The sequence below is a fragment of the Neophocaena asiaeorientalis genome, unplaced genomic scaffold, assembly GCF_003031525.2.
Source record: "Neophocaena asiaeorientalis asiaeorientalis breed wild unplaced genomic scaffold, Neophocaena_asiaeorientalis_V1.1 scaffold236, whole genome shotgun sequence".
Taxonomy (NCBI): Eukaryota; Metazoa; Chordata; class Mammalia; order Artiodactyla; family Phocoenidae; genus Neophocaena; species Neophocaena asiaeorientalis.
Window position 1 is genome coordinate 415,042 of NW_020173418.1, and position 14,422 is coordinate 429,463.

The following is a 14,422-nucleotide window of genomic DNA, read 5'->3' on the forward strand; positions in this document are numbered from 1 at the left end:
CAGGTTCAAACAGTTGCTAATCAGGGAAAGGAGGGGATGCAGTGATAAGGGAGGAGCAGTCAAGAAACAATAGTGCAGCCTTGGGGCAGGGTCCTGGTTCCCCCTCAAGGAATACACATGCGATATCTTTGAGCTCTTCTGCCAAACTGAAACCCCCATCAAATGGAAGATATTAACTACTTGGTGAAGCACTCTTCATTCCAGAGAAGGTCACAATTCACCCATCATTACCTGATGCCAGATGATCTCTGGACTGAAGGAATGTGGGCCCTGCACGCATCCTGATCCTTATCAGCAACCCCACCCTGGACTATAAAACTCCTCACAAACCACCCCTCCCCCCAGGTTGGATGAACAGCTTTGAGAGCATTAGCCTGCTGTGGCCCCCTTTGCCTGGCGAGTCAATAAAGCTTTTCTTTTCCACTTCACCCAAAACTCTGTCTCTAGATTTAACTTGATGTTGGAATACGGAGACCAGATTTGGCTTCACATCTGCCAACTTTGGCAGTGTCTCCAATGCTAATGCATTCATAATATCCATCTATTCCCAGGGTCTTCTCAGGGCACACCAGAGATTCCCAGTGCTGATGCATTTGACCAGCATCTGGCGTCTCCAGCTGGCAGTGATAGTAGCTGCCACAGGGAAGAAGAATACAGAGAAGGGACAGCCTCCCACTGGGGGAACATAGAGGGCTCTATGTTGGAGAGACCAGCTCTCAGGAAAAGGGAGGAGAGAGTTGAGGGGAATGGCTGTTACCAGCAGCAAAGAATATTGTAGGCAAAGGCACAAGAAAGATGCCCAGTATCATGCTAAGGAAAGTGGCACCAGCCCAACTGGAGAGGAGGGTATGTCTCAGATGGTACGGAGGTCTGGTAGAGAGATGGTACAGCAATATTTTCTATGACTCTCAGAAACACAGCGAGCACTGAGGTGCCCAATTCCCTCAGTGAGAGAAACAGAATGTTGCTGGAGGATGATAAGCCAAGGGTGATGTGAAGGAAGAGTTACTTTGGAAAAATTAATCTACTGTGGTTTACTTACCTCTTTATTCATACAAACACTAGTTAACTACCTTCTCTGTGCCAGGCACAATGCTAGTAAATAAGGGAATGCAGCTGCAGACATGCCTTGACAATCAGTTTAATGACTACCTTAGTGGAGTTATGTGTAAAGTGTTATAGGACCCCAGAGGACAATCAAGGCCTTGCACGGGAAGTACAGAAAGCATTGCAGAGAAGGCATTTAAGTAAGTATTGAAGCAGGCTCTGAGGAACTCCTATGTTTGAGGAACTCTGTTTCATGAGCTCTGGCTCCCCAAGGCAGAAGCCGGAAACTCACTTTCCCCAACCCCTTTGTAGCTAGAACAGGCATGTGACATGGGCTTCTCCAAATCAGACACTTCTACTTGAGAATCAGGCTTGGAGAATTTGTAGAAATGTGACAAGGTGTGCTCAAGATAGAGTGAGAAAGTCCCAGGTACTCAGCATCCAGCATTGGGAGAGGGAACCCAGGCAAAGCAGCAGAAGTTGGGGGCTTCATGGGGCAAACCCCACCCAGGGTGTCCTTCAGAAAATCCATGAACTGTACACTATTCTTAGATAAACTCCTAATCCTCTTAAACTAACTAAAGTAGGTTCTGTTTGTCGACTGAAAAAAATTACACAACCTAAAAGCTGAGAGTTATGTTTTATTTGGTGGATATTCTTAGGAATTCAAGCCCAGGAGGCAGTATCTCAAATAACCCTGAGAAAACTGCTCCAAAGAGGGGGAGGTGGGCGGGGGGCCAGGATATATAGGAGTTTTACAACAAAGGGCAGGTAGTCTGAATGTCTAAAAATTACTGTTAATGAAAGAAAACAGATATCTCAAGTTAAGAAATTTAGCGCTTTTCCATGTATGGGAAGGTGCAAGAGTCTGGGCTCATTGAAATCATTCCTTTGATAGGCACCTCAGGCATTTGGGGCTAGTATCCTGTGTTTTCACATCCTGAGTTCCCTCAGGGCTCACCGTTGTGCAGTCTGATGGCTGCTAGATGGCAGGTATTCTTTGTTTCCTTCCTGAGTCCCCTCAGGGCTCACTGGCTCACCATTGGATGTGGCTGCAACTGCTGATGACTGTGGCATCCTTTGTTTATTGATATTTGACAGGCAATATTTTATTTCTCATGTTGATTGCAACTGTTGTTTGAAATGCAGATACAACTATGTGCATTACAAATAGAAAGATCCCCACTAAAAGACTTAGGAATAAAATCAGCACCATCCAAGCCAGTTGGAGGATGAGATTTATCAATCAAAGAGAAATCAGAAAATAACAGGGAAAAAAGAATCAGAAAAGAAAAAGCATAATAAATGCAAAACCTTAATAAAATAGTAGAAATAAACTCAAGTCTCTCAGTCAACACAATAAATTTAAACATGTTAACCAAAAGGGAAAGAGTAAAGGGACAATGTAGGTAATTAAATAGTTAAGCCTATTAGGGGATTGTAAGTAAAGAAAAAGTATGGGAGACTTCTGTAAATTAATGATCACTCAAGAAAGCAGGTTTGCTTAACCACAAAACCAAGCTTAGCAACAAAACCACACAACAGAAACATGAGACATGCCCCAAAACAATAAAACAATGGTGGCATGAGACCCACATCCTGCCCAGTGAGCTCAGTAAGTTAAGAATCCTTAGGACATTCTCCACTGCACACACTATAAACAAAAATATAAGGAAAAGGTGACATTATACTAAAACCTGAGATGATTTACAATTTTTAACATATGTTACTGCCTTTTTGCTCATTTCCATTGCACCATGACAGTCCTGGCCTGACCATGTAGGGACAAGAAAACTCCCCTGCCCAACCTGGAGGAAGAGCTTATAATGGAAGTTTGATGTCTACTCAAGAATGAGGAAGAAGATGGTTTTGTCCCCCTTCCCACTTTTCCTTTAATTATGAAACTGGAGCCCACTAAGTTCTTGGGTGCAGCAGCCTCTTGTAAGCCTCACAAGCAACCTATTATAATAAATCACTTCTCATCTATCACTTTGTCTCTCACTGAATTCTTTCTGTGCCAAAACATAAAATACTAGAGCTCCTCAGAGCCCCCTGAAATGTCACCTAGCAGTTTCAAAACTATTCTCTTAACAGAGATGATCTGCTTGAAATTTTAAAAATCCATTTGCATGTTGTTTTAAAAAATACAACTAAAAAGGGATTTAAAAAACAATTTAAAAAAAAGGTTGAAAATAAAGAATTGGAAAAAGATAAACCAGGCAGAAGCTCAGAGCAGAGATGAAGAGAGACCTTACACAGTGTGAAAGAAACCACCATCCTGAAGAGATACAGATAATGAACCTCTAATGCCTAATCTGACTGTATAGTACTCATAAAAATGTATTGAATTGTCTGTTGAAATAGATAAACCGGTAAAGTGATTTGCTCTATCAGAATTGATTGATTAGAGAAAGAATGAGTGAATCTAAAGAAGCTCTAACAGTACAGTCAATGTGCTTGTACATGTGGGCATGTGCAGAATTCTGCTCTCACATGGGGCAAACTGGCCACATACTAGGTCAAAGGGCATTTCAGGGATGTCTAAGTATGAAATCCTACAGACCACATCCCCTGAACGCCACAGAAATGAGAAAGAAGTGGAGAAAAAGACAGCCAAGTGAAAAGGAGGGAGGAAGGGAGCAAGGGACAGTGGTGCAGACCTAAGTGTCTGCCCAGCTCTCTGTGCGGCATACTTCCCAGGACCCTGCATCTGGACAGGGCCATGTGTCCGCTTCCCACCCAAGGACTGTGACAGGTCACTTCTGATGCCACTTCCAGACTAAGGCAGAAACCCAAGTGGCCCTCCTCTGATGCAGCCATAGAGGATATCATGTGCTGACATGGTAGATTCAGGTGGCAGAGATCTGTGGGCTGCAGGAAGCTCCATGCCATGCAGCTGCTGTTTTGGTTTCTCAGGAGTTAGTTTCCATACCATGTTGACTCACACAAACTAAGATCTTTCTTTTAATCCCCTCCACAGTGATATGCTGCAGATTTATGAAGGTAGTTCCCTCAGGAAAGGTAAGGACAGAATGATATTGGGGTTGAGGGAAGGAACAGAGAATGTTACATTCCTCTATAATGTTTTATTTCTTAAAAACAAAACAAACAAGAAAACCTGAGGCAGAGGGAATAAAACTTTCCTCATTTTGGGTGGTAAGTGTACTGATATTTGTTATCCTACCCTCTGTGATTCCTTTGATGTATTTTTTAAATTTAAATTTTGAGTAATTATTAATATTTGGGGAAGAAAAATACCAAAATTGTCATATTTTTAGAAAGTATAGGAATCTAAATTTTCAACAATAGGGACCATTTTGTTCAGTCCAAGAGAGGGTCTGGGTCCTGAAACCTGGAAGCCCCCGAGAAGGTAGAGTGCATCAGCTGTGAGCATGCAGGGCCTCGAGGAAGCACAGAAAGGTTTGCTGATGAAACTCTCTGGGCTTCAGCTACATAGGGTTCAGATGCACAGGGTCTTCTACAGAATCTATTTCAACTAAGAAAGGGATTCACACGCAAGCTGACCTGGCATCTCAGAAGCCCAGGGCTCTGCTGCTTTAGCCTGCCTGAGAGGTGCTGCTGCCCCTGGCCCTCTGCAGGACCACAGTAATGACAGCACATTCAACAACATCCAGATGACTCTTCTAACTCAGGGCTTCATAAAGAAATAATAATAGCCACAGAATTAACTCAGAATTACCAAACCCAGACCCTGGAAGAACAATAGCTAGGTAACTGGAGCATCAACGCAGCAGACACTGTGATTCCAGGCAATGCATGGTGACATAGAGCCCCTGTCACCCTAAGGTCCTGTGTGAGAGGAGTGGCCCTCAAGGTCACAAGAACAAGAGATAAGTCTCCTCTATTGAGAATCCAGCTATGAGGAGTGTTCATGCATGCCCATCACACCTGGGATACCAGGTGCTGTGACAGGACCCGAGGTTCCTGTTCCCACCTTTATGCTGTCATACCAGGCATTCACAATTCTGCCCTAAGTTGAGCAATCAGTGACGTCAGAAGACACAGCAGGAATAGCCCTGTAAAAGTCCTCTAATATGGACCTCCTAATCTTGACTTGGGTCAAGATCACACAGAGAATTCAAAATCTTATCCAGGCCATAGCACCAGAAGCTACCCCAGACAGAATAGCTTCTGCATTTGTCAGGAATAAAGGATGAACACCTTCAACCAGCCTCTGTCTTTGGTGTCTTCCAATTTTCTTTGAAAAAAGAAAGAAAGAAAGACTGTCTTTTCCATGAGAGGTGGCAGCTCCCAGTCAGACTGACCCTGAAACAAACAGCCATCCTGGGATTCACTGCCCACAGCAGCTGTAGGCCTCAGCTCCCAGCTGCTGCCTGGGATCCATCACATCTGTCCCCTTAAACTGTTAGTGCAGTAAAGGGACAGGGCTCATTCTCTGCTTCCTCTGGAAGGAAGGGTGAGTCCAGGTTGTGTGCAGGTGAAACCTGGGCCCTCATCACGTGGAGGAGACTGTGACTCACCATGGTAGCAGTGAATGGTATGTTGTCAATCAGGGACGATGCGATAGCTGAGACCCAGACCACCAAGATGATGGCAGCTGCAAGGCGCTGATCTTCTGGGACCATCTGGAAGGAACAGATAAGAGCAGGGCAGTGTACCATAGCTACATAGATCATATGCACTGAGGATCTGATGCTAGGACATGTGAGACTCAGAAAGGACCACAGGGCTCTTGGTCCTTCCTCTTCCACACAAGGAGAGCAAGGGAGACCCAGGTGTGCAAACAGGACCAACTGGGCTTTCCCAACCCCTACCATGAGCCTGGGCCAGGGTCTACAAGTAACTGAGAGGAGTGACTCCCAATCATGCTCAAGCCAACCAACCCTTGGGGGCTGGGACGGGGTGGGGGGCAGCAGGTCCAGTGTTCCCATTCCTGGTGGGACACCCGGTGACACACTGGTCACACTGACCTCACTTCCCGTGTGGTGACCCTAGGCTGCGACCTCTGTGCATCACTTACTGAGACTGCTGACTCAATTCTCTCCTTCCCAGAAAGTTTTTAACTAAAGGCTAATAGCAAAATTGCAGGCATCTGTAATTATATATTCTTTGAAAAAGTCTCTTTTCATCTCTTAGCTACACAAGATAAAATAGGTTCCCTGATATACTTTTTTATATAATTAATGTGACCTATTCTTGCCAATTTAAAAAAAATCAAAGGAATAGTGGCTGGAGCACATTATATTGCAGTATTTAATGTACCTTTATTAGCAAAGCAGTCTGTTCTCCAACATACTCTATTAAGTGGAGATGTGCCAATGCCTAGAAGAAATAGAGGTATGATAAGAATCAGTTTAAAACTGAGAATATATCAAATTTTTGAAAACATGTCTTTAAAATGAGAATAAGTGAACATGGCGCTCTCATTTTTTTATAAAAGATCAAACACACAGTCTATAAATAATTTACTATCTTATATGCACACTGACGATTCATTGAGAAGAGCACAGTAGCAGAGGCAGGAACTTCTCATTAATTTGAGTTAATATCCATGCTAAATTTACATCTGGATGGAAGGCCATTTCTTTATTTTAAGATCGCTGTATAGGAGTACTGTTCACCTGTACATAAAGAAATGTCTCTCCGTATAGAATGTCTTGCCAGTAAGTTGCATTTCAAATTCCTTTTTAAAGCTAAGCATCACAGAGTTTTAGAAGAATATAAAGAACATGCATGGTTTTCATAACTTTCAAAGAAACATCTATTTAACTGGAGCATGTACTATTTTCATAGTACTAGACAGATTCCGAAAATTGTGTCCAGAGAAAGGTAGGAAAGAAGATTAGATGGAGACATAAGTTCAGGAGCCATTCTGCTCAGTCTTCCCACTTTGTTCCAGCTGAGGAGGAGATCTTCTGTTGTCCATGACAGATCCCAGACAGGAAGCACCGAGAGGGAACAAGACATGGGGGTGACATAGCTACCTAGCACCTCTCAAATGTGGCCTTTTCACTGTGATGTCATCCTAATGAACGATTACAAATACTGAAAACATCAGCTTGACTATGTTATAAAAGAAAGTCAAGATAGGAGGAAAATACAAATAGCCAATAGATACTCCTTTATAAAATGACAAATGAGATAACTATGTAACACCTAATTCTATCAAATCTAAAGTTGTAAATATATAATATATACTCTACACTTCAGCAAACTAAAGTTTATGTATAGCTGAAGATTATATGCATCACTTGTCTCCTCCATCAATTTATATAGCGAAAAGATGATTGTATAATACGATGTAAATCCCTCACAATATGAAACATAATTATCCTTCTGTTGCAGTGACTAGTTGCAAAAAGCTGGTTCAGCAATGATCTGACATCCCTGTTCCACTGAAATTAGACAAATACAATAAATCAATGCCACTACTTTTTTCAAAATGAGGGACTAGGAGGTCTTAAGGTCCCTTCTGCAGCTGAATAAATAGACCCTGGATAAAACACACTTTTAGGGCATTACTGGATTAGCAAGACAATGTAATGTCTTCCAATGAATCTCCCTTCCCATGAAAATATTTCTTGCAGCTGGCTGGGAGCTGCAGACTTGAATGGCAAGGAAGGATGAAACTACCTTGAGCTTGATGCCAACCAAGGGCTGAAGTCAGAGCACTGAGGTGTGAGCAGCAGCAAGGTTGTAGGCTGAAACAGGGATTCTCACACTGCACTGGCAGCCTCGAAACAGGCTGAAAAAATTATCCCCTGGCATCCAGCAGAGGCAAACAAAAGAAGTTTCTGGAAGAAAGAACCCCAAATGTAGTCTCTCAAGAGTCCCATAGATTAAGATCAAGTAACAAAATTATAATCGAGGGTCATCAAGAATACAAGAAGACAAGTAACATGAACAAGAGCAGAAATAACAAAAACAGATTTGGATATACCACCAACAGGCAAGAATGAGAATCCACAGGTACTGGATATAGTAGAGGAATTTTGTTTAAAGAAAATAGAGTTGAAGAGTGTACGTAACAATTAACGTTTGCCCTTGATGAGTTAAGAATATAAGCTGTCATCTCTAGAGTAAACCACTAAAAGATAATGTAACTGCCAAAAAGTGGGACATCAAATTTAACATAACCCTTAATCAACTCAGACAAGGGAGAAAAAAAGATTGAAGATAAAAATATACAAGGTCAGGGAGGCCTTCAAGATGGTGGAGAAGTAAGACGTGGAGATCACCTTACTCCCCACAAATACATCTATATGTGGAACAACTCCTACAGAACACCTACTGAACTCTGGCAGAAGACCTCAGACTTCCCAAAAGGCAAGAAACTCCCCATGTACCTGGGTAGGGCAAAAGAGAAAAGAAAAAACTGAAACAAAAGAATATGGGTGGGACCCAAACCTCTGGGAGGGAGCTGTGAAGGAGGAAAAGTTTCTACACACTACAAAGCCCCTTCACTGATGGAGATGGGGGCTGGGCGGGGGGAGATTCCTGCACAGAGGATCCTTGCCGACCAGCACTCACCAGCTCACGAGACTTGGCTGCTCACCTGCTGGCTGGGGCAGGTCGGGGCTGGGAGCTGAGGCTGCGGCTTTGAAGGTCAGATTCCAGGGAAAGGACTGGGGTTGGCTGTGTAAACACAGCCTGAAGGGGGCTAGTGCACCACAGCTAGCTGGGAGGGAGTCCGGGAAAAATTCTGGACCTGCCTAAGAGGCAAGAGACAATTGTTCTGGGGTGCATGAAGAGAGGAGATTCAGAGCACCGCTTATACAACCTCCAGAGACTGGCACAAGCCATGGCTATCAGCACAGACACCACAGACAGGCTGGAACACTAAGGCTGCTGCTGCAGGCACCAAGAAGTCTGTGTGCAGGCACAGGTCACTATCCACACATCCCCTGCCCAGAGCCTGTGCAGCATTCCACTGCCAGGGTCCCGTGATCCAGGGACAACTTCCCTGGGAGAACACACAGCATGCCTCAGGCTGTTGCAACGTCACGCTGGGCTCTACAGCCACGGGTTCGCCGTGCCTTCCATACCCCTCCCTCCCCCCAAGCCTGAATGAGCCAGAGCCACCTAATCAGGTGCTACTTTAACCCCGCCTGTCTGGGCAGGGAACAGACGCCTTCAGATGACCTACATGCAAAGGTGGGGCCAAATCCAAAGCTGAACCAAATCCAAAGCTGAACCCCAGGAGCTGTGCGAACAAAGAAGAGAAAGGGAAATATCTCCCAGCAGCCTCAGGAACAGCAGATTAAATCTCCACAATCAACTCTATGTACCCAGCATCTCTGGAACACCTGAATAGAAAACAAGTTATCCCAAAATTGAGGCAGTGGACTTTGGGAGCAACTGTAGACTTGGGGTTTGCTTTCTGCATCTAATTTGTTTCTGTTTTTATGTTTATCTTAGTTTAGTATTTAGAGTTTATTATAATTGGTAGATTTGTTTAATGGTTGGGTTGCTCTCTTCCTTTTACATACATATATATATATTTCTCCTTTTTCTTTTTATGTCAGTGTGTATGTGTATGCTTCTTTGTGTAATTTTGTCAGTATAGCTTTGCTTTTGCATTTGTCCGAGGTTTCTGTCTGTCTTTTTTTTTTTTTTTTTTTTTTTTTTTTTTTTGACTTTGTGTATATTTTTTATTCTCCCTTTATTTTTGAACCTGGTGGCTAACAGGGTTTAGGTGCTCTGGCCAGGTATCAGGCCTGAGCCTCTGAGGTGGGAGAGCTAAGTTCAGGACATTGGTCCACCAGAGACCGCTGGGCCCATTAAATATCAAATGGCAAAAACTCTACCAGATATCTCCACCTCAATGTTAAGACCCAGCTCCAGTCAATGACCAGCAAGCTACAGTGCTGGACACCCTATGCCAAACAACTACCAAGACAGGAACACAAACCCACCCATTAGCAGAGACACTGCCTAAAATCATAATATATTCACAGACAGCCCAAAAAATACCACCAGACACAGTCCTGGCCACCAGAAAGGCAAGATCTAGCCACATCCACCAGAACACAGGAACCAATCCCCTCCACCAGGAAGCCTACACAATCAACAGAATCAATTTTATGCACTGGGTGCAGACACACAAACAACAGGAACTACAAAACTGCAGCCTGCAAGAAGGAGACCCCAAACACAGTAAGTTAAGCAAAACGAGAAGACAGAGAAATAACACAGCAGATGAAGGAGCAAAGTGAAAACCCACCAGTCCAAACAAATGAAGAAGCAATAGGCAGTTTACCTGAAAAAAAAATTTAGAGTAATGACAGTAAAGATGATCAAAAATATTGGAAATAAAATGGAGAAATTACAAGAAATGTTCAACAAGGACCTAGAAGAACTAAAGAGCAAATTAAAAAAAGGTGAACATCACAAAAAATGAAATTAAAAAATGCTCTGGAAGGAATCAATAGCAGAATAACTGAGGCAGAAGAACAGATAAGTGACCTGGAAGATAAAATAGTAGAAATAACTACTGCAGAGCTGAATAAAGAAAAAAGAATGAAAAGAATTGGGGACAGTCTCAGAGACATCTAAGACAACATTAAATGCACCAACATATGAATTATAGGGTTCTCAGAAGAAGAGGAAAAAAAGGGACTGAGAAAATATTTGAAGAGATTATAGTGGAAAACGTCCTTCATATGGGAAAAGAAATAGTCAAGCAAGTCCAGGAAGCACACAGAGTCCCATACAGGATAAATCCAAGGAGAAATACACCAAGAAACATATTAATCAAACTATCAAAAATAAAATACAAAGAAAAAATATTAAAAGCAGCAAGAGAAAAGCAACAAGTAACATAAAAGGGAATCCCCATAAGGTTAACAACTGATCTTTCAGCAGAAATTCTGCAAGAGAGAAGGGAATGGCAGGACATATTTAAACTGATGAAAGGGAAAAACCTACAACCAAGATTACTCTACCCAGCAAGGATCTCATTTAGATTCAACGGAGAACTTAAAACATTTACAGACAAGCAAAAGCTAACAGAATTCAGCACCACCAAACCAGCTTTACAACAAATGCTAAAGGAACATCTCTAGGCAGGAAATACAAAAGAAGGAAAAGACCTACAATAACAAACCCAAACCAATTAAGAAAAAGGTAATAGGAACATACATATTGATAATTATGCTAAATGTAAATGGATTAAATGGTCCAACCAAAAGACATAGACTGGCTGAATGGATACAAAAACAGGACATGTATACATGCTGTCCTAAACAGACCCAATTCAGACCTAGGGAAATATACAGCCTGAAAGTGAGGGGATGGAAAAATCTATTCCATGCAAATGGAAATCAAAAGAAAGTTGGAGTGGCAATTCTCATATCAGACAAAATAGACTTTAAAATAAAGATTATGATGAGACAAAGAAGGACACTACAAAATGATTGAGGGATCAATCCAAGAAGAAGATATAACAACTGTAAATATTTATGGACCCAACATAGAAGTACTTCAATACATAAGACAAATGCTAACAGCCATAAAAGGGGAAATCAACAGTAACACAATAATAATAAGGGATTTTACCACCTCACTTTCACCAATGGACAGGTCATTCAATATGAAAATAAATAAGGAAATGCAAGATTTAAACTATACATTAAATCAAATGGACTTAATAGATATTTATAGGACATTCCATCAAAAAACAACAGAATACAATTTCTTCTCAAGGACTCATGGAGCATTCTCCAGGATAGATCATATCTTAGGTCACAAATCAAGCCTTGGTGTATATAAGAAAATTGAAATTGTATTCAGTATCTTTTCCAAACACAATATTATGAGACTAGATATCAATTACAGGAAAAAAACTGTAAAAAATACAAACAAATGGAGGCTAAAGAATACACTACTAAATAACCAAGAGATAATGGAAGAAATCAACGAGGAAATCAGAAAATACCTAGAAACAAATGACTTTGAAAACATGATGACCAGAAACCTATGGGATGCAGCAAAAGCAGTTTTAAGAGGGAAGTTTATAGCAATACAATCCTACCTGAAGAAACAAGATACATCTCAAAAAACAACCAAACCTTACACCTAAAGCAAGTAGAGAAAGAAAAACAAAAACCTCAAAGTTAGCAGAAGGAAAGAAATTATAAACATCAGATCAGAAATACATGAAAAAGAAATGAATGAAATGATAGCAAAGGTCAATAAAACTAAAAACTGGTTCTTGAGAAGATAAACGAAATTGATAAACCATTTGCTAGACTCATCAAGAAAAAAGGGAGAAGACTCAAATCAATGAACTACAAATGAAAAAGGAGAAGTAATAACTGACACTGCAGAAATACAAAGGATCATGAGAGACTACTACAAGACATATATGCAAATTAAATGGACAACCTGGAAGAAACGGACAAGCTCTTAGAAAAGCATAACCTTCTGAGACTGACCCAGGAAGAAATAGAAAACATAAAGACACCAATCCCAAGCATGGAAATTGAAAAAGTGATTAAAAATCTTCCCATAAAGAAAAGCCCAGAACCAGATGGATTCATAGGCGAATTCTATAAAATATTTAGAGAAGAGCTAACACCCATGCTAGTCAAACTCTTCCAAAATATAGAAGAGAGAGGAACACTGCCAAACACATTCTATGAGGCCACCATCACCCTGATACAAAAATCAGACAAATATGTCAAAACAAAAAGAAAACTCCAGGCCAATACCACTGATGAACATAGATGCAAAAATCCTCAACAAAATACTAGCATACAGAATCAAACAGCATATTAAAAGGATCATACACCATGATCAAGTGGGGTTTATTCCAGGAATGCAAGGATTCTTCAATATATGCAAATCAATCAATGTGATACACCATATTAACAAACTGAAGGAGAAAAACCATATGATCATCTCAATAGATGCAGAGAAGGCTTTTGACAAAATTCAACACCCATTTATGGTAAAAACCCTCCAGAAAATAGGCATACAGGGAACTTTCCTCAACATGATAAAGGACATATATGACAAACCAACAGCCAACATCATCCAAAATGGTGAAAAACTGAAATCATTTCCACTGAGATCAGGAACAAGACAAGGTTGCCCACTCTCACCACTCTTATTCAACATAGTTTTGGAAGTTTTAGTCACAGCAATAGCATAGGTAGAACAATCTATGACATAAATCACAGAAAGATCCTTTTTGACCCACCTCCTAGAGAAATGGAAATAAAAACAAAAATAGACAAATGGGACGTAATGATACTTAAAAGCTTTTGCACAGCAAAGGAAACCATAAACAAAACAACCCAGAGATGGGAGAAAATATTTGCAAATGAAGCAACTGACAAAGGATTAATCTCCAGAATTTACAAGCAGCTCATGCAGCTCAATATCAAAAAAACAATCAATCCAAAAATGGGCAGAAGACCTAATGAGACATTTCTCCAAAGAAGGTATACAGATTGCCAACAAACACATGAAAGGATGTTCAACAGCACTAATCATTAGAGAAATTGAAATCAAAATTACAATGAGGGATCACCTCACACCAGTCAGAATGGCCATCATCAAGAAATCTAGAAACAATAAATGCTGGAGAGGGTGTGAAGAAGAGAGAACCCTCTTACACTGTTGGTGGGAATGTAAATTGATACAGCCACTATGAAGAACAGTATGGGGGTTCCTTAAAAAACTAAAAATAGAACTACCATATGACCCAGCAATCCCACTACTGGGCATATACCCTGAGAAAACCATAATTCAAAGAGTCATGTACCACAATGCTCGATGCAGCTCTATTTACATTGGGCAGGACATGGAAGCAACCTAAATGTCCATCGACAGATGAATGGATAAAGAAGATGTGGCACATATATACAATGAAATATTACTCAGCCATAAAAAGAAATGGAGTTATTTGTAATGAGGTAGATGGACCTAAATTCTGTCATAGAGTGAAATAAGTCAGGAAGAGAAAAACAAATACAGTGTACTATATATATATATGGAATCTAAAATAAAACCCGGTTCTGAAGAATCTAGGGGCAGGACAGAAATAAAGACGCAGACATAGAGAATGAACTTGAGGACACGGGGAGAGGTAATTGTAAGCTGGCATGAAGTGAGAGAGTGGCATGGACATATATACACTACTGAATGTAAAATAGATAGCTAGTGGGAAGCAGCCACATAGCACAGGTAGATCAGCTCAGTGCTTTGTGACCACCTAGAGGGGTGGGATAGGGAGAGCTGGAGGGAGCTGTAAGAAGGAGGAGATATGGGAATATATGTAAATGTATAGCTGATTCATTTTGTTATAAAGCAGAAACTAACACACCATTGTAAAACAATTATACTCCATTATAGATGTTAAAAATAATAAAATAAAATAGGAAGACCT

The 14,422-nt window shown here is 41.1% G+C and overlaps 1 protein-coding gene across 4 annotated transcripts in view; it reads right to left on the reverse strand.

The window, feature by feature from the left end:
* The window catches only part of OCA2 (OCA2 melanosomal transmembrane protein), a 229,999-nt gene that overhangs the window by 35,898 nt on the left and 179,679 nt on the right, over nt 1-14,422 (reverse strand). For all 4 annotated transcript variants that reach the window (XM_024747301.1, XM_024747303.1, XM_024747302.1 and 1 more), the window contains exons 20-21: nt 6,292-6,351; nt 5,550-5,654 (exon numbers count right to left, since the gene is read on the reverse strand). In XM_024747301.1, coding sequence (XP_024603069.1) covers nt 5,550-5,654; nt 6,292-6,351 — 165 coding nt within the window. The remainder of the gene's footprint in view (nt 1-5,549; nt 5,655-6,291; nt 6,352-14,422) is intronic.